This window comes from Onychostruthus taczanowskii, unplaced genomic scaffold (genome assembly GCF_017590055.1).
Source record: "Onychostruthus taczanowskii isolate IOZ18803 unplaced genomic scaffold, ASM1759005v1 scaffold158, whole genome shotgun sequence".
NCBI lineage: Eukaryota > Metazoa > Chordata > Aves > Passeriformes > Passeridae > Onychostruthus > Onychostruthus taczanowskii.
The window spans coordinates 1158453-1181594 of record NW_024498773.1 but is presented as its reverse complement, the minus strand read 5'-3'; the positions used below and the strand labels follow the sequence as shown (position 1 = coordinate 1181594).

Sequence of the window (23142 nt, the reverse complement as noted above, 5' to 3'; positions counted from 1 at the left end):
ATACCAGCCTTACAGGCACCCAGCGAGTCTTGGCAAAGGTCAAACTGATGGTTCATGTGTGGAAGTCACCACACTGAATGCAAAATGAATGCATGGGGTAGTATCCTGAACAGACAAGAGGAAACGGGCAGAGGCTCAGAAGCAGAAAAAAATCTTGGTTTAACCTAAGAATGACCACAAACACTGCTGACAGTGATCATACACATTTATACCAGCCTTACAGTACAGTATGTTAAGGACTAAGAAAAAGCCAAATAAACCAACACTGCAGTGGCATGGAAGAAAAAGAAACAACTTGAAAGAAAGCATGAAGACAATGTTAAATGATCAAGGAAATTGTACTGGTAATGATTTTTATTGTTTTTTAAAGAAAAAACAAATCTTCTAAAACTGCCTAAATTAGTCAACTATTGAAGTACCACCTGGCCACAGGCCTCTGAAAGACTGTTTCAGCTTCACAAGGTGTGAGTCACATCTTAAAAGTTAAAAATAACTGAAACTGGAAACATCAGCAGATGCACCCAATCTCAAAAGTCTCATGCTCCTTCTTTTCTATTTAAATTAAATTAATTTAAAATAATTAAATTCAATAATAAATAATTAAATACAAACAAAACCAAAATAAAATAAATTTAAATGAATTAAAAATAATTACCTTTAAATAAATTAAAAATTAACATTTCCAGCTGCTTAGTTATATGTATGAACATATTCTGCTCTCTCGCACTGTGGATGTGGAAGTACACTTAAGGAGCCTTTCAGCATATTTGGAGTTAGTATTTTTTTAAACTGAACTGCAAGACTGATTAATTAACATTTACATTCTCATACCTTTTACTGGGTTGAGAAAGCTTTAACTGTAAACTGCATACTTAAACTGTCTGTTATGGTATTTTAAACCCACAGACAACTTACAGGAGGTCCATTGTTTCAAACTTTGTTTTCAACTTAACTGTATTTTAAAGTATCAACTGCACACTACTGTAAAAAAACCAGCTCAGTCAAAAAATAGGCAGGCAAGTAAACACTGAATACAACACAATTCCCTCTTATTTTTCCACTTCTAGCTGCCCAGCATGAGGAAGAATGTCAAGAGGTTGTTGCGTCACCTTCTTCCTTATCTTTATTGTAGATATGCTGCTGGTTCTCATGGCTGATGTTTCAACACCCTAAACCAGCTGAAAAAAATCAAAATTAATAGAATATTTAGTACTGGGTGTACTTGTTCTTCCACAAGCTATAAAGGAAAGACAGTACCATGGTGATACACTGTATGTACATGGCTTTTCCTCTACCACAAAATGAGCAAGCAATGCATGGAAAACTACCTCTGTCACATTACTTGGCATGCTCAGTCAGTTTTTTTCCTGCCAAAGGAATACGGTCCCAAAGCTGCAGCAACTGCTCTCCAACTTGTGGTTCCAGCTCCTAGGAATGATCAGGAAATCAAGGAAGTTACATGCACTGCTACTGCTGAGCATACAGAAACTATTCATTACTGAATTGTTACAGGAGGTTGCTGGTTATTGCTTTCAACCTTTCTAGAAGAGGTCATCTCTTTTGCTATTGGGACAAACATTAGAACTCCCAGCAGAGCAAAGTTTTCTTACTAGGGCTCAGCAGGAGATAAAAACTTTCACAAGCCATCCTGGCCTACAGGCTGTTTGGGGTGTTTTCATTGACAGTGAGTTGTCAGTTCTCACAAAGACAATTCCCAGTGAACACCCTACCACCATACACAAGAACAGATGCACCAGACATTTTGCACCTCCCACAGATCAGTCACTTACTAACTAGAGATCATTATTTTCCACATCTTTTAAGTTGAATTCCATCAAGTGTGGTGGAGAATATGGAAAGAGAGGTCACAGGAAATACAGTGGGCCTCCTTTCCTTGTACTTCTCCTTTCCTCCAGTTTCTTATAGCTGGAGAGAGGATTTGAAGGAGAGAAAGTGATACAAAAACTTTAGCTCTTGAATCTTCAAGGAGATGTTCAGGGAGGGGGTGGGGAGAGAGAAGAAACTGCCACACAGAATTTTGTACCAATTCTTTGGCTTTTTGTAGTTGCATTTTTAGAGCTGTAAAAAGTACAAGAACTGTCCTAAGCTTCACTCTACCTTAAAACTCAGGAGTCTCTTCAGGCTTTACAGAAAAAAACCAATAATTTTGAACAGTTATTTGGGTGTAACAGATTATCTAAGAGAACAACTCAACCAAACAGGGAACAAACCTCCAGAACTAAATTACAAACTAAAAACCAAACCCAACAACTTCTGTTTGGAAGCATCCACCTTTAAATAATATTTTTAACACATAAGCAAGAAACTTGATTTTATCAAAGATTACTTCAGCAGTAATTCTGCATTAGCTGAAGGTACAATACACTAATGAACTGTGAATTCAGATTAGCAGATACACAAACAAGTGGAAATAAATGTCAAGGCTGAACAAGGAAATAAAAAAAACAATAAATACATTTTACCAAATAAAGAAAACTTCAGAAGAGAGTAACATTACCTGGCCATCTCTACTTATCTGCACTTTCTTACTGTCATTCCATGGGTTGAGCAAATGGTGTGCAAACTGAAAAGGAATGCTTTCTTTTCGGATCCAGTCCACCTTAAATACACCTCCAAAACCAGCAGATCCCCAGTCTTGACTTTTCTCACATCCAATTGCTGAACCCATCCTAGCAAAACCCTGGGACAAAAATTGAAATATGAAAGAACAGACATAATGACACCATATATGTCTATGGTGGAATGAGATAAATAACCAAACTTTCTATGAAACTTTCAAAGTAGTTTCAAAGTGATTCACACACTCTTCACCATGAAGCTGGAGCTTCCAAAATGTTTACATCTAGAAAGTTAGAAGAATAATTTCTTTTTCCACTTCAAATATGCCTTGTAGGGTTTGACCATAAAGAATATCTCTGACAAAATTATGACTAGAAGTTTTTTGAGCTTTGTAACAGATAAAAAAGCTGCTGCATAACCACCTGAAGTAAAAGGAAGTTGAGATGAATATTCTACTACAGTATAGTCCATTAGATATTCATATTCCTTGTTACTTTTAGGTAATTTTTGCAGAAATCCATTTGCTCATTCTCATGTTCCCTCTATGCTAACAAACTTTCACGCAGAATTAGGAGAGTGTAGCTGTTCTTCAAAGAAAGAAGTCAAACTTGCTTTTATTTCCTGCTTTAGTGAAGCTGGACGGAATTCCAACACAACAAGTATTCCAAAAGAAAATTAATGAAACCCCCAACCTGAGACAGCATCTAACTTACTTAAGGACACCCTGATGTACCCACACACCAAACAAACTGAAAGTAAACCAACACCCACATACAACGTATCAATACACTATTCAGGTGTATTTATGACATTTAGAACTTCTCAGTCCAAAAGATGCGGTTCAGTAAATTACCAACACACGCTACTGTTGTAAGACAAGCAATCCTAGATAGCTCAAGCTAGATTTAAACACGAATTAATAAAAGGAACCGAGGAAAAATTAAATGTAGAATAGAAAGAGACAGCTGGGACAAGAGAAAATTAATAGGAAGTTATCTCACATTCCCATGAGAGTGCAGTGCACTCTTAAAACTGGAAGGGCAGGGAAAGGTCAACCACCTACACTCCTGACTTGAGGGTGTCTTCCCTTCCCCGCTTTCTTGTCTGAGAGGACCAGTGCAACAGCCCATTTTCAGTATCAACTGACTTGCTGAAAATTACTTTCCAGTATCTGCATTTGCCAAACTATCATATGTAATACGTGACTCTAGTCCTTCAGTGGTATTGCCAAGACAGCTGTGTTTTGGTTGGTCCATTAGATCTTAAGTTTGGCTGACTTTTATAACTAACTTATCTATGAAGAAGTAAGTTGAAATTTCTTTCCTGGAAAAACTGAATCTAGGTGGCTCACAGCTAACCTGCAACTCTGCACTACCAGGTCAAGTTTTTACTTTAAACTGACCACAGATTTGACCAACAAACTGTTGGCATGTATCTCACTGAATATAAAGTCAAGACAGAGCTCTGGAAGAGTCATGGCCAGCTTCCTAACTGGAAGTGAATAACATCAGTTTTAATCAAAATTTTAATTAAAAAATGTATGAATTTCTTTGCTTTAGAAAGCTGTGACTTGACTGTAAGTGCTTGCTCACTTACAATACACATTGTCGCATGCAAACAGTAGCAACCCACTACTTTGTTAGGATTTTTTCCTGGTTGTTGTTGTTTTAGAGGATTAATATAGGGTACAAACATTTTTTTTACTCATGATGTTTGGAGAATTCCATCTCAGCTTTTGAGGGACAAGCATGTTTCAGAGAATGAAATATACTCTTTCTTCAGCAAGCACAGATATTTGCACATTGCTCTGCTTCTCAGAAAGTCAGAAGCCATAAGCAAAGCTGTCTACACTAGACACTGTCATTTGCTGCATCCTCCCAAACTATCAACCACTGCTAATAGTTAGTTTAAGATTAAGACTCACCTGAAAGCATCCAGACCCTTGAACAGAAAATATTAAGTAAACCACGCTGCTCTCCCAAAAGGCTCCATTCAGTTTCCGTTCATTACTTGGTGTAGTGGACCATATTCCCTTCTGTTGAGAAATATCAATGTTTTGCAAGTTGCTACTTTTCATTATAAAGTACCGAACTGGCATATTTTGTCTTGGTGAAGGAGATTTGCAACCCTGGAAAAAATAAATTAAATTAATAAATACAATACAACAGGCTTTATTTCTGAAGTTTCACACATATGAGGACAGAAATCCCTTGACTCTGCTCCTCCCTTCCTCCTCTAGGTTCTAGAAGAAACATAAAATCTGTCAGCTGGTCCTGTCTGAAATGGCTTTGAAATATATTTCATCTCTACTTTACATTTTTAAAGCACTTTTCAAAATAGTAGTTCATCCATGATGGCAGAAAACAAGTAGAGCAAAATAGGATCAAAAAGTCTAGTGATTAATTATAATTGGTTTAAGTCTGACACACCTTAAGATGACACCAAAATTAATCATCCTAGAGTGCAGCCTACAGCACCCTATTTGCATTTCTACATTCAGGAAAGATGTTTTCTTCCTTTTACACTGTCTTAATTTAAAAGCTGAAAGATTCAAGAGGAATTACTGAAGTATCCAATGAGTCCATAACGTTTCCTCTCAATGATCTCTTTAGTGTTACTGCAGTCTACTATTCAAGTATACAGGGTCAACTATGACAATAATCTCAGTGAAAATGTGTGCTTTATTAAAATAACCATCACAAAAACCCCAAGCATCATAGTAAGGCAGATAAAACAGAATCAGTATCAGTGTATGATATTACAGAAACAGAGACAGGCAGAACCCAAAACTTCAGAAGTGTGTGTATAATATACTAATTTAGTTGAAAAAACTAACATGTTTACTAGAACAAGTTTTTTTTTAAAATCTCATTTTTTCTACTTTGGATAGCTTTACCTCAGCAGTCCACAAATTATTTTTACTGTATTAATCTAGTGGAACAAGGATATTTAGTCTAGATTTTAAGTTCCAGAAGGAAGTATTATGCAGCTGTTATAAATGAAAAGTTAAGTTAGGTTCCTAATTTATCAGTAAAATACCTAATTGCAGAATGATATCAGCAAGAAATTCTTTTGCTTTTGAAGAGCAGAGTGATATGTTAGAGAACTCTACCTTTCCAGACACTGGAGAAGAAGCACTAGCACAGGGGCTGGAATAGCTACTGCTGTCTGCAGGCTTCACTGAGGACTGAGCTGATCTGTCATCTGAGGCTCGTTTGGAGAGCAAAATGTCTTTTTCTTTGTACTTCTTTGGCTGGTGGAGTGCAGGAGATGTAGATTTCACTGAAACCCTAAAAAGACATACCTTGAGTTTCACAAGCAGTCACTGAACAATTTACATCGACCTGTCAGCCTACTGCATGACCACATGTATTACAGCAACTACAAAATCTATTAAACCCTAACTAAAAACACCATACTGATCATGCATTGCTTTTTAATGCTACTGTTGAACCTCTTCTGCTACTTCTCAAACATCACAATTCAGGGACAATATTCCTGACTGCTCTCTCAAACAGCAGGCCCAGGTATGAAATACTTCTTTGTGGGATTTCAATGCAGCATACAACAGTATAACACCTTTCAACTGTATTTCCACTGTTCCCACCTCCTTATTACTAGCAGAAATTTAAGTAAAGCTTGTATACATAAATTGCAACCTACAGTGAGCAGAAGACCTCAACATCTTACTTTTCAGCATTAGAGGAGTCAGACAATTCAGTTTCTGTTGAGCTTTTTCTGCTGTTGGTTGACTTCCATGTGGATGCCAAAGGAAGTTCTTCACAAGTTACAGGTCTTGGTCTCTGGCCGATTCCTGAAGGCTGCTGCAGGCCTGCAGACTGTTCTTCAGCACTCAGAACAGCTGTAATTGCTCTTACAGTTGTTTCATCAACCTGAGACCATGGTTTAGAAGGAGCTCGCATACGACGCAGGAACAAACTGTGCCATTTCTGCCTGAGTTGCAACAGCATACTGGCAGCCTGTAATGAATTCCAATTCTGTTAAATGCTGATGAAAATTAGATCAGACAGGTAAGAGGACCCTATCTTCTTCCTATCAGGCAGCACCTGGCATTCTAATATAAACAGGGCCCAAAATGAAAGGCATGACTAAGGTCTTGAGGAAGGGGAATAATACATATTTAAACTCAAATGTTAATTTACTTTCTTTTCCTTGGGCACAAGCTAATTTTTGAAAGATTTCATTTAGCTCTCTGCTAAACATAGCTTTGTACCATAAACCCACAGACTTTTTTTTTCCTTTTCATCTTTTGAGAAAACCCAATCCTTTCATGCTTTATGCCCTTCCTCTCAATCAGTCTCTACTCATGCACTCTTCAGTCATACTTGAGGGAAAAGAGCTCTAAGTGACATTTTTCTTACACAGATATCTGCTCCAATGTGATGACTAAATCAGAAGACTATAGTCTAATTCCCATGTTATCAGAAATGCTTCCATTAAAGTAAATTTTAAAAAATCACTCTTTTGGACATGTCTATGAGAGACAGTATTATTATTAGAGCTGGTAAAGTTGTGTGTTTCATGACCCATAAACAACCTCCTACCACAGGAGATAGGAGCTCCTCAATGACATAAAGACTTCTATTTCAAAGACGTTTATATTTATCCTTCCAAAATCTGACAACAACTTCCTTTCAGCAACTCCAACTTTAAGTGCTCCTTTTTTGATCTAATTTTGGCTATCCTCGCACAGAAAGAAGAACACAGTATGCCAATGTGACTGTTCTCTCAGCTCCTGTTCAGATTCTTGCTATGCCAGCTCCTGCTACAGCATGATGGAGCACCATGCAGGCAGGACAGGAGGCCAGAAGGAGCAGAAGGGTCCTTATGCAGCCACTGTCACCTGCAGCATGCTGTCCCTTGCAGCCATTATCTTTTGTCGGGTAAACTCTTCAGAATCTGCTGACTTGTGGAAAGAGACAAAACTGCAAAGCTCAGACATATAAATCATGATACTGCCCAGAAAGTTTCTGAAGCAAATCCAACAGCATCTGCTGAGGCTTTCCTCCTCCCTCGTGTGATAGACAGGACACCCACACCAAGATGGAGGAAGAGGGATGAGCACTCTCACTGTTGACTTAAGTGACTAATTATTTTCTTTCTTTTTGCTCGTAAGTAAAAGAATGGAAAGGTATGGGTGATAGGCTATGAAACACTGCAACTTGGATGTTGAATACACCAATTCACACGACAGACAACTGTGCCAAAGGGGATTGAAGCCCTTTAATTCTTGATGTGCTCATGAAGTAAAGGTTAAATCACTGAGTACATAGTTTTAGAGACCCAAATGGAGCGTGACATTCATAGAGAAAATTCTTGGCTACTCAAATGTTACAAAAAACTTTTAATATCTTTTCACAATTCTTCTACCTGAAGCAAACCTAGGAGTGATTTTTTACTTACTTCAGGGTCCAGTTTGAGATGGAGCCATTCATCCAGCTTCAGCAGTGCCAGATTAGCAGTTGTTTTGTCCTCCATCTCACTGTCACTGCTGTCATTAGATACCCCTCCCCCTGAATTGAAGACAAAGGGTTTATTAGCATTTCTATATTATTTCCACTTATATATAAAAAAATGAACACTACTGTATTACCAGCAATAATATTTTTCCTTCTAAAATTGACTTTAAAATGTAAACATCTGTAAAACTACCTCTTCTTTCCTGCACATACACTGAAAAGTCTTTGCTCCAGATAGCAGCAATCAAGTAGGCAGACCTGCTGAAGGTCCTACTACGTAAAAACCTGTACTGATATGATATGACTCAACTCATGTACTTTCACCAGTATTCACAAGCCACTATCCAACTTTTGCCTAAAACTGTTTGCAAAACCACACATGGCTCTATTTCCTAGTAAAACAGCAGATTTAAAGACCTAGTAAGAAAAAAATTATATATATAATATGGCTATTAATTAGGAATCCTTATTTTCCTAAAGTGCAATTCAAACAGCATGAACACTACTCTAAGGTTAACAAGCAAGACAGGAAAGCTTCAGAAATAAGTTGGACTTTTAGTTTGATTCAAACTGTGAGAACTAGCAGCAGTTATTTTTGCTTCCATTCCAACAGGACTCAATTTAAATAAGGAAAAAAAATGGAAATTTCTATATATTCTCTATTACTTACAGTTAATGGTACAGTTAATTGACATAAAAAATTATCAGTAGAACATATCTTGAAAATGCATGTGTCAGCTAGAAACAACATGACTTGTTTGCCATATTGATTGTTTCTAAATTATTCAGTTTGAATAATCTGGTTCTAGGTATCAACTAAAGTAGTCTGTAGAAAAAGAACATACATACTACACATCTCAGTACTAGTATTATCATTAGACATTGTGGCTGCATTCTTTCCTTACAAACTATACTGTAATTTCTGAGACCACAGAACTGTGTAATTTATGGACTTGAATATGTCAGGAATCCCAAAACTGACAGATTTGTTACAGAACCTACAAACTATTCCTGAATAGCTACAGGAATTATAACAATGTTGTTTTCAGAATCAACCAATATATGTATTGAGTAAGTTTTCGAAGTCAAACACTGATGTATATATACCACTGGAAAATTCCAAATCCAGATTCCAGTGTACCTCGAAAGGATGAAGATGCCTGCAAGGCATTACTTGGCAGTCTGGCTGGTCCACAGAAGAGGGACACGGTGACAGGTGTCACAACAGAGCAGCACCTGATGTTTGCTGTCTTGTGAGCTCTCGTCATTTCATCATATATAAGCCAGTCTGTAGGGAGGGCCTGGATGGCTGCAGCTTGTCCATTTGCTGGGGCAATCTGTGCAAGATTGTGCAGGTAAGAACCTGTGCAGGTAAGACTAGGCTATTATACCCTCTACATGTAAGTAATGTAAATTTTAACATATTTCTCATTTTATCCAAAGACATTGTGGATGCCTCAACCTGGAAGTGTTCAAGGCCAGGCTGGGTGGGGCTCTGAGCAACCTGGACTAGTGGAATGTGTCCCTACCCATGGCAGGGGGTTGGAATGACATAAGCTTTAAGCTCCCTTCCAACCCAAACCATTCTATGATTCTATCTTTTGAGAAATAAATACACGCATAATTATATACACATAAAAATATACATGCAAATAAAAAAGCGTGAGAGAATTCAACCAGATTCACAAAATATCCTACCATGATAAAATAAAATGTTTTGCATTAAAAAGAAACGTCAAAAAAAAAGTTTTAGATAAGAACTTCTCGGTTTTAAGAATAGGGATCATTCTATCTTTAAAACAATCTTATAACTGGAGTGGTTTTTTTGCCATTTTGCCTTGTTCCATCTAGAGAAAGGACTGATTGAAACATTGGAAAAATGAATCAACTCCAATTCTATCTCTATAATAATATTTTCTAAAGCTGTTAAATGCCCTACTGCTTTTAAAGTACTGACAACTAGGAAAAGACACTTCTAAAATGTGATAGCGCTCTTTTTTTTGAACTATGAATTCAAAGTGATTTTACCTTTTTATACTGAGACTGACCAAGAACAGAGGTAGGATGAAATAGCACTTTCTTCTCCTTTGGTTCAGTCAACACCAGGCTTTCTCTGTCTACATGCACAAGATTGGGATACATCCCGGCCACTAAGGCAGCTTTAATTACAGCCCAGTTCTCAGAGTTTGTATTAACATCTCTAATATCAGCTCCTCCTCTGGCTCTCACAAAACCTGACAAAAGAACAAGAAAAACAGTGCCATGTTAGCTTGTGTTTGGTTCTCAAAAGGAGTTAGAAACTAAAGGTGAAATAAACTACTTACTTGTTACATTTTTCATCACTGCCAACCTTAACAGCACCAAAAAGAAACCGTTACTGAAATTCTTCCTGATAAGGGGTTTTATACTAACACAGAATATCACTATTTTCTACAGTACAAAGACATTTCCTATGGGAATAATTTATTAAAACATGAAATGCAGTGGCATGTGGAGATGAGGGTGCTTTCAGTTAGATCAGCCACACTTCCTCACCTACACCATACCCTGCATGAATGAGTACATGAAGGTGTATTTCAAATTAACTAAGGAAAATTACACCAGTGAACATGATTTTTGTTACAATTTCTATATGCTTGACTTTAAAATGTTAAAATTTTTTCCAAGTTCTTTACCTGAGGCTCTAAGCTGGCCAAGCAACTGTGTTCTCATTCCTACAATGATTTCCATTGTGGCTTGGGATAGGAAGTTCTTTTCACAGAAGGCTCTCTCCCAGCCATCACTGCGTGCCTTCTGCCATGCCTGAAAATATTTTTACATTTGCCTATTAATTTGATAGGCTAAAACTAAAAACTGTATTTTTGTAAAAGATTACATTTATGTCAATAAAATGAACGCAAAACCCACTCTAAAAGTTAATGTATCAAACCAGATTCTTCTTTCTGTTCAAGAATTACCTTCTCTTTACGTGTTCACTACAATGATGGTTATGTCAAGTTAAAACAATAAATAAAGACCATTACATTAAGATCATGATTTGAAGTTCAGTGTAGTAGGATATTAAGAGGCACACTGTTGGAATGCTCAGAATTTTGTAAGGTTTGAAAATATCAACAAAACATACTACAAAAAGTGTTCCGTCACAAATGTATGAGTCCAATACACAGGAAAGCCACTAGGCAAAATAAAGTCTTCTCCAAGGACTTAATCACAGTCCACCACGCTGCATCCAAGTAGACATTATTTGCCTTGATTGGGTGATCTACTATGATTAGTACTCTCTGAAATGAAGTGCTACCTGGAAAGCCCTGAGCAGGGCCATGTGGTCACTGAACGTCCCGGCAGCAAAACGCTTCCTGCACAGCATGGCTGCACGCTTTTGGGAGGCCAGCGTGGGCAGCACAAAAGGGTCTTGGCAGGCAAGAGCACAGGCAATGGTCAGAACAGGATCCAGGCACTTCAGAACTACAGCATACAACACCATTTTACCAAGGTGTGGCTCTACAGGTAATTCAGTGAGGTGATAACCAAGCTCAGTTAAATCTTCCCAAGGGTCCATGGCATCTATGGTCTGTTTATAAACAAAAAAACAAACAAACAAAGGAGAGAGGGATGGAGACAGTGGACAAAATCAATTTACAGTGAAAGCAGAAAAGATGTGAATAGTGGACATTAACTAGACTTGTTTCCAAACAATAAAAAAGCAAGTCAAACTTAACAGAGACAAGACTTTGAAGCACTCTCTTCCCTTGACATGGAAAAACACATCCCCACACGCAAAATGCAAACAGACAATAAACAAAAATTCAAAACATCCTTAAGTAATTAAAAATAGCTTCAGTACAAACTGAAGTCAGTAAGATAGATTGCTAAACCACACATTTGGGATCAAACACAATTACCATCTCAACCTATTCTTTTTCTGACCTTAAGCATATGCACGCCATTTCTCACAGTTACAGCAGGTGGAGGATCAGGAGCTTTCATAAGAAAGTCTACAACTGGACAATTAATTGGAGCCAGAAGTTTTGTGTATAAACAAATCTCCTGCAAGTTAAAAGGCAGAACAAAAAAGATTACTAAGATTTGGAAACAACCCCCAAACACATGATTTGTTGCAATTAATAGTATGGTTTGATGACATTCTATTTTTTAAAGTTGTAATTTCTAACTGAACATGCACCTGAAGTGGCATTCTTAGAAGTTCTGGAGACTGAAATTCCAACATGTTCTGAAATCGAAGCCTGCTGAAGAGACGAAAACAGACTCCAGGCTGACAGCGCCCAGCCCTTGAAAATAAAATATCAGAAGTTGTGAAAATTAGGATTTCTTTATAAAAACAAAACCAAAAGCCAATAAACAGACACAGAAACTCAGAATGGAAAAGTAGAAGCAGTTCTATGAAGAAAGTGCTGTAAGTCACACACAAAGTGAGAGTTTTCCAATCATGGATTATTTTTGAGAGTGTGGCAATTTTTTACTGTAATTTTAACCGAACACTGAGAAATCTGGAGGAAGAAAAACAAGGCATATCTAATGTAAAGTGCTGTGGGTTTTTTGCTAACCTAAGACCAGTCCAAATCTCAATCATCCTTTGTTGTAAGGAACCAGTTGCAAACATCACTTCTTCTCCTCACATCCCCCAAACAGAAGTGTTTGGAGTAAAAGGTAGAATAAAGATTAAATAACTTGTGAGTGAATGACAGACAGCAAATTCTCTCATTCATATACGTATATGTGTATACGTGCAGCTTAATGCCAATGTGATTGATTAAACAGGCATTTTTTGCTACATAAAGTTCTGAGCCCTCACCCATAGCGTTGGAAGAATATAATCATGGCCTGTTAAGTCATGGATAGCTTGGAGAAAGTGATAAAGGCAGTCTTCTGCCCACAAAGTGTGAAAACACCCCACTGGACACTGTGACTGCTGGTGCTACATGGGAGAAAGAGGAAGGAGAACAAATTAATGGGGTGGGGGGGGGGAAACAAGCTAGACCTTTGGAAATGCCTGAGCATCACTTTTCTACAACTTGGGAAATGATTCCAAGAAATACATACTGACCCCTACTTGTCTGCACAGTAGTAGTGTTGGCCATTATCCAACATGACACTGGACTAGGCAAGAAACAGTTACTATGTTGTGTACTTTATTCTAAACATAAAGGACTGTGGATACCTGCAAAATGGAAACCATTATGAGGCATTTATTACCTGCCTTTTCTCTGGATAGCACTGGCTTTTGAAATCCACCCCATTTTTAGCATTGTAACACGACTCAGTGCATCAAAAGACTTCTAGAAAAACAAGGAAGGAATATAAACTGAAAACTCAATAGGAATTTATGAAATACGAAATAAAACTTACTAGTTATTTAGATTACCAACAGAAGTTTTCTAAAAAGTATGAAACAGTAATATACACAGCAGTTTCTGGCACACAGGTATCTTCTCAGTTTCAAGTGAATTCATGATGGTATCACCTTTGTAGTATCTTAGTACTACACAGTTTTTGAAATGAAACATTTTCCAGTCAATAAGTAATTGCAAGTCAGTAAAAGGTATGTCAGATCTGTGTTCTGAGATATCACAAAGCAAGTAAAAATACATTATTATACCAAATAAAGTTTTCCTTTTTATCTCACTTGGAAATTACCTTATTTTCTTAGACTGATGTAAAATTACAAAAAAAAAGTTTGTTTTATGAGAACTTCAGAAATTTGGTGTGCACGTCACCTATGAAATCAAATTTAGTTTTCAAAGCCATACACTAGGTCTTAAATTGCCTCACTATGTGATCTCACTTTTCTTGAACAAGTAATTAGGAAAGGGGACCAAACACACCAAAACCACTGCTTAAAAAAGTAATGGATTATTTTTGGACCTGATACAATAGTAGGACAAAAGGAACTACCAGTGTCCTCTAACTCTCAGGAAGGTAGTGGTCCAAACTGAGGACTTGTGTTAAAAATCCCACAGAAATACTAAATTACAAAAGAGAAAGATACATTAATACATCAACCTATATTAGCTTTTACAAGTTTTTTCAGACAGCTAGCTATTTACAGTATTTGTCTTAAAACAAATGGATGTTGAAATTTTACAGTGAGGACTGTTGCCTGACAGGCACTAGCTCTCAGCTAATAAAAGCTTTTTTTCACCTTACTGTAAAGCAAAAAAAAAAGTTCTCCAAGATTTATGCACTGTGTGTTTTAGAATGACACTAGGAAAATTTAAGGCTGTCATACCTCTTTCACCTTGCCTGAATCAATGACAAACACAACATCATTGACTGTTATGCTGGTTTCTGCAATATTAGTAGAAAGAATCTGCAAAGAAAAAAACCAAAACCACCAAAACTATAGTAACTGCAAAAGCAACAGCAAAATAGATCATTGTAGCATCTGACAAAGTCCTCTAATACTTGCAATTTTGCGAATGCCAGAAGGTGGAGTTTCAAGCACTTTCTTCTGATCCAAAGTCTGCACATTTGAATGAAGCATGAAAACTTGGTATCTAATGCAAGACAAAAGAACATTTTAAGGATCTTTAAAAGAAGCAACGAAAAGCCACAGCAACTAAAGGTTTTACCTGTGAGCATTATCAGCAAATCTCTTGTCATCAAAAAGAATGCGGTCCCTCAGGCTCACTATCTCATCATACCCAGGAAGAAATATTAAAATTGCTCCTAAAAAAGGAAGTGGGTTTCCAAAGTTAAACAGAAAATTCAAATACATGTCAGTGCGGTTAGGGGTATAGTTAGTAATTTGTGCAGATAAAATACAGGCTTCTATAAAGTATATGAACCAAACTGGCTGTACAGAGGGGAGGCTAGGGATTTCATTCTCAGGATGGCGAAACCGCGGCAGACTGGCAAGGAGATACCAGGACATTTACATACGAAGGAACCCTCGGCTGCACAGGAGATGGTCGTTTGCGGAGGCATGTATCCAGAGACTCCCAGAGATGATGGCCCGGAAAGATACGCATCTGAGATAGCAAGGGCCATCAACACCTGCCACCTGAATACAGGATTCCAAGAATCGGGAGAAGCATTAATCTATTCCCGGAGGAAGGCTTTGTGCAGATCAGGCTGAAGAACAGAACCAACTTGAATAAGAAGAACTCTAGAAAGAGACAAAGGGACTCTGCCATTGGTGGAGCAAGGAGTATAAGAACTGTTCCCTCAGAGGAGCCAGTGTGGACGAAGGGAGATTTGGTGCAATAGAGGCCAAATCCATGTTCACCCAGCCTATCTCCCGGGGGTGTTGAGCTGTCAGTCTGATTGTTGGCTGTCAGGACTGTATCACGGTCGTGAATAAATTAGTTTTGTTTTTATTAGAATTGGGCATATTTCATTTTTACCTGTAACAATCTTGGTGACCTGCCCGACGGGATCTGATTTAGGATTCCAGGGTCCCCTCTCAAGGTCCGGACGATGCCCCGCTGAATTCAGCAGCCGGACAAGACTGGGAGAGTCCAATGGAACCCATCAGATTACATGAACTTTTTGTAGCCTAAAAGCCACAATCAAAAGGTAAAACGGGCCCAGAGCTCTCAAGGAAAGAGTTAATTCTACGTAAAGCCAGCAATTTTTACTCGTAAAAATGACGTGCACGAAGACTCCACAGGGGAAAACGAACCGTAAGTATCGTGTGGTTGAGTGGCGTGTGATCGAGTGTGTTTGTGAGACGTGATATTATCACAAAGCGAGTGTGGACCCCAAGATCGCAGTTCCACTCTTCCGCAAGGAAAGTGGTTGGTTGCGGGGGAAGCGAGTGAAAAAAAAACTCGTTAAAAACACACACACGCACCAACCCAAAAACCCCGGGAAATTGGGGAGGGAAGGGGGTTGTTTTATCGATCACGGGCTGGATCAGAAGGGAACGGGAATCCATCAACAGCCAGGAATGACGAGACCTCGCTGGATCCAGGGATAGGTAAGAGAGCTCTTCTTTTTTTGTCGACTAAAAATCCACAGACTGCTTCACTGCACCGTTAGTAGGTCATCAAAAAGTTTTATTTTTGTGGCATATTGTGATTAAGAGCCAGAAATAGGGTGGACCCATAGAAAAACCAGGAAACAGGCTGGCTCTTGACTAAATCCACCAAAGAAAAGGTAATTAAGGGTAAAAGGACATGGGCTTGAAAAAAGAGTAAACTCCAGGGAAGAACCCCAGAAAAACCAAGGAAAAGGGAAAAATATTGTATTCCTGACATACCGAGGCACAGTCCTCTGGGATGGATGTTAGAACACTGGGAAGACTGCCCTATGAGAAGGAGAAAATCTAAGGAAAAGGTAATTTATTATTGTACGGAAAAATGGGCAGATGTGGAGATCAGGAAATATCTGTTTTGGCCTATGTTTGGGTCATTTAACAAAGAGCTATGTCGAGCATTGGGGGAATTTGTGTTTGAGGAGGAGGGGTCGACAGGAGGAAATGGAATATGCTCGGTTATGGGAATATGCCAGTATCGGATTGCTCTCTGTCAGAGATTACAAACAACCTAATGATCCAGTAAAAACTTGGGAGCCCCTGGAAAACCTTCCTCCCCCTTACCCGAACCCTCAGGTGCAAGGTCCTCTCCCTGAACCTGTGAACACCGGGCACCGACAGGCAACGCCGCAGGCACCACCACCTAAAGTCATGCCTCTACAGGAGCAAGCTTCGTTGATCCCCTCCCCACCAGAACAAACCCCGTCCCTTCCCCCTCCTACACAACCGGAGGAAAACACAACACACACACACACACACCCGCAGGAAAGAGTCCCCACCCTCCAGCTGTACGAGACGCAGAACTCAGAAGGTGTATACGGACAATAGCGAAGACGAGGAGGGACAACAGGGTCTCTTTCCTCTCAGAGAAGTTCTGACTGCTCCAGGGGCCATTGCTTATGTGAATGTGCCAATAAATTCAGGGGATGTGTGGGCATTCAAAAAGGAAATGGGAAAGATCATGGATGACCCGTTGGGGGTGGCGGAGTGACTGGATGAATTTTTGGGGAACAGCATTTACTCGTATAATGATATTAGTGCTATTATGAGGTCATTGTTCAATGCCGAAGAACGGGACATGATAAGAGTGGCTGCAATAAAAGATTGGGAATGCAGAAACCTACAAGGAGGGAGTGAGGAGGTCAAATGGCCCAGCCAAAGGCCATCCGGGAATGCCCAGGTAGAAGAAGATTGGCAGAAAATGATTGAATTAAGAAATATGGTTATTCAAGGTATTCAGGGAGCGGTGCCAAAGGGACAGAACTTGGGGAAGGCTTTGGGGGAATGCCAGGGGAGGGATGAAACTCCTATGGAATGGTTAGAGAGATTAAGAAAGAGTCTCCAAATGTATTCAGGTACAGACCCAGACTCGCCAGTAGGAGCCATACTATTGAAAATGCAATTCGTGGCTAAATCTTGGGAGGATATAAGAAAAAAATTAGAAAAAATGGAGAATTGGCAAGAAAGGACATTGCAAGAGTTGTTGCAGGAGGCTCAAAAGGTTTACATGCGGAGGGAGGACGAAAAACAAAAGATACAAGCCAAGGTTTTGGTTACAGCAGTAAGAGAAGCCCAGAAAAAGGAACAGAATACTAGCACCGGGAGAGCGGCGCAAGCGCAAAAGCCCTTGGGGAAACCCACATATCCGCCAAGGAAACCTGCGTCCCGTCAGAGGGAGGCGCCAGAGTGCTATTATTGCAAGCAAAGAGGTCACTTTAAAAGAGAATGCAAGAAGAGAATGAAAGATGAGAAAATGTTCCAAGAGGATTAGAGGTGTCAGGGGCTTTTTAATATGGGGTCTATAACACCAAAGGAACCCTTGATAAAACTTAAAATCGGACCCCATAAACAGGAGGTGATGTTTCTGGTGGATTCAGGAGCTGAAAGGAGCACCGTTCAAGATCTACCATGGGGATGCACAAAAATCAAGGATTCTATGATGGTAATTGGGGCAAAGAGGGAACCCTTTAAGGTAGCAGTAATCAAAGAGGTAGAAGTAGAATCTGAAAATAAAATATGCTTGGGGAATATGTTACTAGTAGAAGAAGCAGACTATAATTTATTGGGAAGGGATTTGATGGTGAACTTGGGCATTAGCCTAATTGCTCAAGAATCGCAGCTTGTGGTAAGTTTATATAAGCTGACCACAGAGGACGAGAGAAAGATCAATCCCAAGGTGTGGCATACTGAAGGGGAGGCGGGGAAACTGGAAATGGAGCCCATACACATAGAGATTGAGAAACCTGAAGACCCTATTGGGTAAAACAATACCCGATACCCTTGGAGGGACAGCAGGGGTTAAAACCCATAACAGAAGATTTGATAAAGAAAGGTAATTTGGAACCTTGCATGCCAAGACATAATACTCCCATTCTTGCAGTCCGAAAACTGACAGGATCTATCATCTAGTACAAGATCTGAGGGCAGTTAATCAGCAGACTAAGACTCTGTTTCCTACGGTTCCAAATCCATATACCCTCATCAATAATGTGTCACCAGAAGATATTTGGTATAGTGTGACTGATTTGAAAGATGCTTTTTGGACTTGCCCTCTGGCAGAGGAGAGCCAAAATTATTTTGCATTTCAATGGGAGGATCCAGAGACGAATCGTAAACAACAATTCAGGCGGACCTCCCTGCCCCAGGGGTTTGTGGACTCACCAAACCTGTTCGGCCAGGCTCTTGAGCAACTCTTAAGTGAGTTTATCCCGACAGAAGGAACCAATACTACAGTATTGTATGGTATTACTACAGTATTGTATGGTATTACTACAGTATTGTACAGTATTACTATAATACATGGATGATCTATTAATAGCAGGACCCGACGAAGGTGAGGTAAGGTCAAACACCATTGCTCTCGTAAACTTTTTAGGAAACAAGGGTCTGAAAATCTCAAAATCCAAACTACAGTTCACGGATCCTGAGGTAAAGTATTTAGGACACTGGCTGGTAAAAGGAAAGAAAAAGTTAGACCCTGATAGAATAGCCAGGATCATCTCCTTGCCTTCCCCTCAGTCTAAATGGGAGGTAAGACAGGTCCTGGGACTTTTGGGATTTTGTAGGCAATGGATTGAGTGGTATAGCAAAAAGGTAAAATTTTTATATGAAAAGCTGACTACAGATAAACCCAAATGGAGCGAGCAGGACGAGAAAAACTTTAGGGAACTGAAGGAGTCTCTTATAGTGGCTCCGGTATTGAGCTTGCCAGATGCAAAAAGACCTTTCCAACTATTTGTGGATGTAAGTAATCATACTGCTTACGGGGTGCTAACACAGGATTGGGCAGGGTCAAAGAAACCAGTAGACTATGTGTCTAAGCTTTTGGACCCTGTCAGCAGGGGGTGGCCTATGTGCCTACAGGCTAAAGGGGCCAGAGCTGTGTTAGTGGAGGAGGCCAAAATTGGGGCTCCTCTAGGAGTATACTCCCCACATAATGTCAGGAGCATTTTGCAGCAGAAGGCAGAAAAATGGCTCACCGATGCATGGCTTCTGAAATATTAAGCCATTTTAATCCATTCCCATGACTTAGAACTTAAGACCACAGCAGCTCAGAATCCAGCTCAATTTCTATATGGAGAAACTCTGAGTATACCTGCCCATGATTGTACTGAAATCGTTCAGCTGCAGACCAAAATCAGATCCGATTTGGAAAAGGAAGAATTGGAGGAAGGAGAAAAATGGTTTGTGGATGGATCAGCCAGGGTTATCGAAGGAAAGCGAAAAACGTAATGCCATAATAAATGGGGTAACTGGAGAGGCAGTGGAATCAGGTCCTTTAAATGCAGGCTGGTCAGCACAGGCATGCAAATTATATGCCATGCTGAGAGCTTTGTTGGCATTGAAAGGTAAGAAGGGAACTATTTACACAGACTCAAAGTATGCCTATGGGGTTGTTCACACTTTTGGTAAGATCTGGAAAGAAAGAAGGTTAATTAACACAAAAGGGAGGGGGTTGGTACACAAAGAATTTATAAAGCAGATTCTGGCAGCTATCAGGGAGCCCGAAGCAATCGCTGTAGTTCACGTAAAAGGACACCAAACTGGAGCACAATTTAGGACAAGGGGAAACAACTTGGTGGACCAAGAAGCCAAACATGCAGCAATCCTACAGGTAAGTATTCCAGAAATTTGTGAGGGTGAGGAATGGGAATTTCCTCCCCAACTCTCTCAAAAGGAGATTGAGGGGTATGTGAAGATTGGGGGAAAACTGGACGGAGGTAAGTGGAGGTTGCCAGATGGAAGGGAATTGGTATCAAAGGAGTATACCTGGAAAATCTTAAGGAGGTTACATACGCAGACTCATTGGGAGGCCCGGGCTTTGGCAGAACAATTCTTAAAATTCTTTCGATGCAAAGGGATATGTGAATTGGCAAAACAAGAGATATAGGGATGCATGATATGCCAAAAGGTAAACGGAGCCGAGGCTGGCAAACAGCACTGGGGAGCCACCCAGTGGCATACAGGCCCTTTGAGAGGGTCCAGGTTGATTTCACAGATCTGCCAAAGGTAGGTGGGTACCGGTGTCTGCTAGTGATACATTGGTTAGAGGCATTTCCAAGCTCCCGAGCTACCACACACATGGTATCTAAAATATTATTGGAGGAAGTAGTGCCTAGATATGGATTAGTAAAGTATATTGATTCAGATCAGGGCACGCACTTTACCTCCGAGGTAATAAAACAAATGAAAGAGGCTTTGGGGATCCGATGGGAATATCATACCCCTTGGCATCCCCAAAGGTCTGGACAGGTCGAGCAGATGAATCAGACTCTAAAAGCACTATTGTCTAAATTAATTAACTGGAGACTGAAATGTCCTGGGACAAATGCCTCCCTTTAGCTCTACTAAATATCAAAACACTGCCCCACTCCGAAATAGGAATATTACCTTTTGAAATGCTATATGGAATGCCTTATGAACATGGGATGCCGGTAGGGCACGCTAAAATTGAGGATGGACAAATAAGGCTGTACCTCAAAGCTATGAACAAAAACTTGCAGGAATTGCAGAAAAAAGGGGTTATAATGCAAGGGACTCCTTTAGGTTTTACTATTCATCCAGTCCGACCCAGAGATCACATCCTCATAAAGACGTGGAAAGACATACTATTATCTCCTCCTTGGGAAGGGCCCTTTCTTGTTCTCTTAACCACAGACACAGCAGTTCGAACAGCAGAAAAGGGTTGGACTCATGCGTCAAGAGTTAAGCGAGTGGAGCCTCAGACAGAAGCAGCGGAGTGGGAAGTAGTTTCTCCACCTGGGAATTGGAAGCTTACACTGCGCCTACCACGCTAATGACAGAAATCGACCCGATAAAGTCAAGAGCCTGACTGTCCGTGCCACCCGTTTGCTATATTCAAGTGCTTGTATTGGAAGGAGTCACGGGTGGCGCACTGTGAAAGGGGATTGAGACCAAGGGGTTTGTGTGAATAGTGTTTTGATCATGAAATATGTTTGACTAACCTAATTTTGACGCTCCTCACAGAACTACGGGTGATTGAGGCAGACTCCCTAGCATGGTTCAGACTTTTCCAAAATGGGGTAAGGGGAAAACTCCCATCTCAAGCCCAAATCTTAGCAGTTGAGTGCCGATGATTAAACAAGGTACCCAGCAGTGCCCGGCCAGTGAGACTCAATCGGTGGGGTGTGTTTAAGCGGAAATACGCAGCTTGAGCTAGTTATGATCTCCAGGAAACTACTTCCTGCTGCCAAGAAGATGGTTTTCTCTGCTGCTGGTGGCAACCCAGTGGGTGAAGGTGGAGGCAGAGGAATGATAGTGAGACTGATTCTAGTGAGCCTGAGTCTAGTCATGTGCCTCAAGACTAGTGCTCATGCCGAAAGCCAGGATAACCTGGGTCGGTGGGACCCCAGCTACCAGTGTAGAGTCTGCACCCAGATTCTCAAGGAAGGACAGGGTGAAGCGGAGGCTTCAACCAACCTAACCTCAGAGGACTGTAAAAATGGCACAGTAAGCAGGTACTGGTTTTTTAATGGCACTCGATATAGGGCTTGTGTTAAAGAAGGGAAAGAAGTCTGCATCCCGCAGAGGATAGTGTCCAGAGAGAGTAAGTCAAACCATTTAAAACAAAAATGCAGTGTTGAATCTATAAAAATCCCTGTATGCAACAAATGTAACCACACTGTCTGGACTGGGGGAAAAATGGAATCAGTTTTTGTGGGGTATTACCAAGTAAATAAGTTCTGCTACGATAATGAGAAATTAGGAATGTGTGCTATGGGGAGAAAAACTTATTGGGTAGACAAAAACGTAGAGTACGAAAATAAGCTTCCTATAAGAAGAGAACCGGTTATCCTACTCGAGGATCATGATGACCGAACCTGCCTACAGTATGATAAAACCTTTTGTTTCTCCAGGAACAAAGAAGGAGTAGACCCGGAGAGTAAGATCCAGCAAGTTTCTCAGGAATTAAAAAGACAGGAATCAGAAATGAGAAAACGCAGAGTGGAACAGGAAAGATTAAAAACCCTAAGCGAGCAATATGACCAATTAGAAAAGCAATATAATGATTTCTGTCTGCCTACATCAGACAGAAACTTGTTTATAGATCTAATGCAAGAAATAGCCACAGAATTAGGGTTGACGAATTGTTGGATATGTGGAGGACTAAAATCTGCTGAAAAATGGCGTTGGAAAGGAGAAGGGTTAACCCCAGAACAGCTACTAAAATGGGATAATACTAAAATCTCCAAAGTAATACAACAGCCAGAAAGATGGGTCCTGGACAAACGTGTGATTGGAACAATTTGTGTAAGCCAGGAAGGGAAAGAATATACTGAAGTGGTAGGTTATACGCCGTGTATTTCCACCTTGGCATTGAATTCGGATGATAAAAGCCAAAGTTGGCAACCAGAACCTCCCTCAAGAGTAATGGAGCCAAGAAAAGAATGACAAATGCGAATGGAGCGAGAAAATTGGCTATGCTAGAATAAAGTGGCTTAGGCTAACCCCTTCCCATCCACAGAGGAATTAAGAGAATTTTGGAATGGGCCAAGAAATATAAAGAATTGGAAAGCACCCAATGGAATATACTGGATTTGTGGAAAGAAGGCATACAGTGAGCTG

At 40.0% G+C, this 23142-nt stretch overlaps 1 protein-coding gene across 1 annotated transcript in view; it reads right to left on the bottom strand.

The window, feature by feature from the left end:
• Window positions 1–355: 355 nt before the first annotated feature.
• LOC121333116 (3'-5' RNA helicase YTHDC2-like) overlaps window positions 356–23142 on the bottom strand; it is a 42166-nt gene continuing 19379 nt past the window's right edge. Inside the window, exons 14-30 of the mRNA XM_041399179.1 lie at window positions 14651–14747; window positions 14488–14575; window positions 14308–14388; window positions 13275–13357; window positions 12244–12349; window positions 11988–12107; window positions 11359–11631; window positions 10736–10862; window positions 10089–10294; window positions 9202–9397; window positions 8005–8114; window positions 6271–6560; window positions 5693–5870; window positions 4505–4708; window positions 2519–2701; window positions 1329–1428; window positions 356–1178 (exon numbers count right to left, since the gene is read on the bottom strand). Coding sequence (XP_041255113.1) covers window positions 1339–1428; window positions 2519–2701; window positions 4505–4708; window positions 5693–5870; window positions 6271–6560; window positions 8005–8114; window positions 9202–9397; window positions 10089–10294; window positions 10736–10862; window positions 11359–11631; window positions 11988–12107; window positions 12244–12349; window positions 13275–13357; window positions 14308–14388; window positions 14488–14575; window positions 14651–14747 — 2432 coding nt within the window. The 3' untranslated portion in view covers window positions 356–1178; window positions 1329–1338. The remainder of the gene's footprint in view (window positions 1179–1328; window positions 1429–2518; window positions 2702–4504; window positions 4709–5692; window positions 5871–6270; window positions 6561–8004; window positions 8115–9201; window positions 9398–10088; window positions 10295–10735; window positions 10863–11358; window positions 11632–11987; window positions 12108–12243; window positions 12350–13274; window positions 13358–14307; window positions 14389–14487; window positions 14576–14650; window positions 14748–23142) is intronic.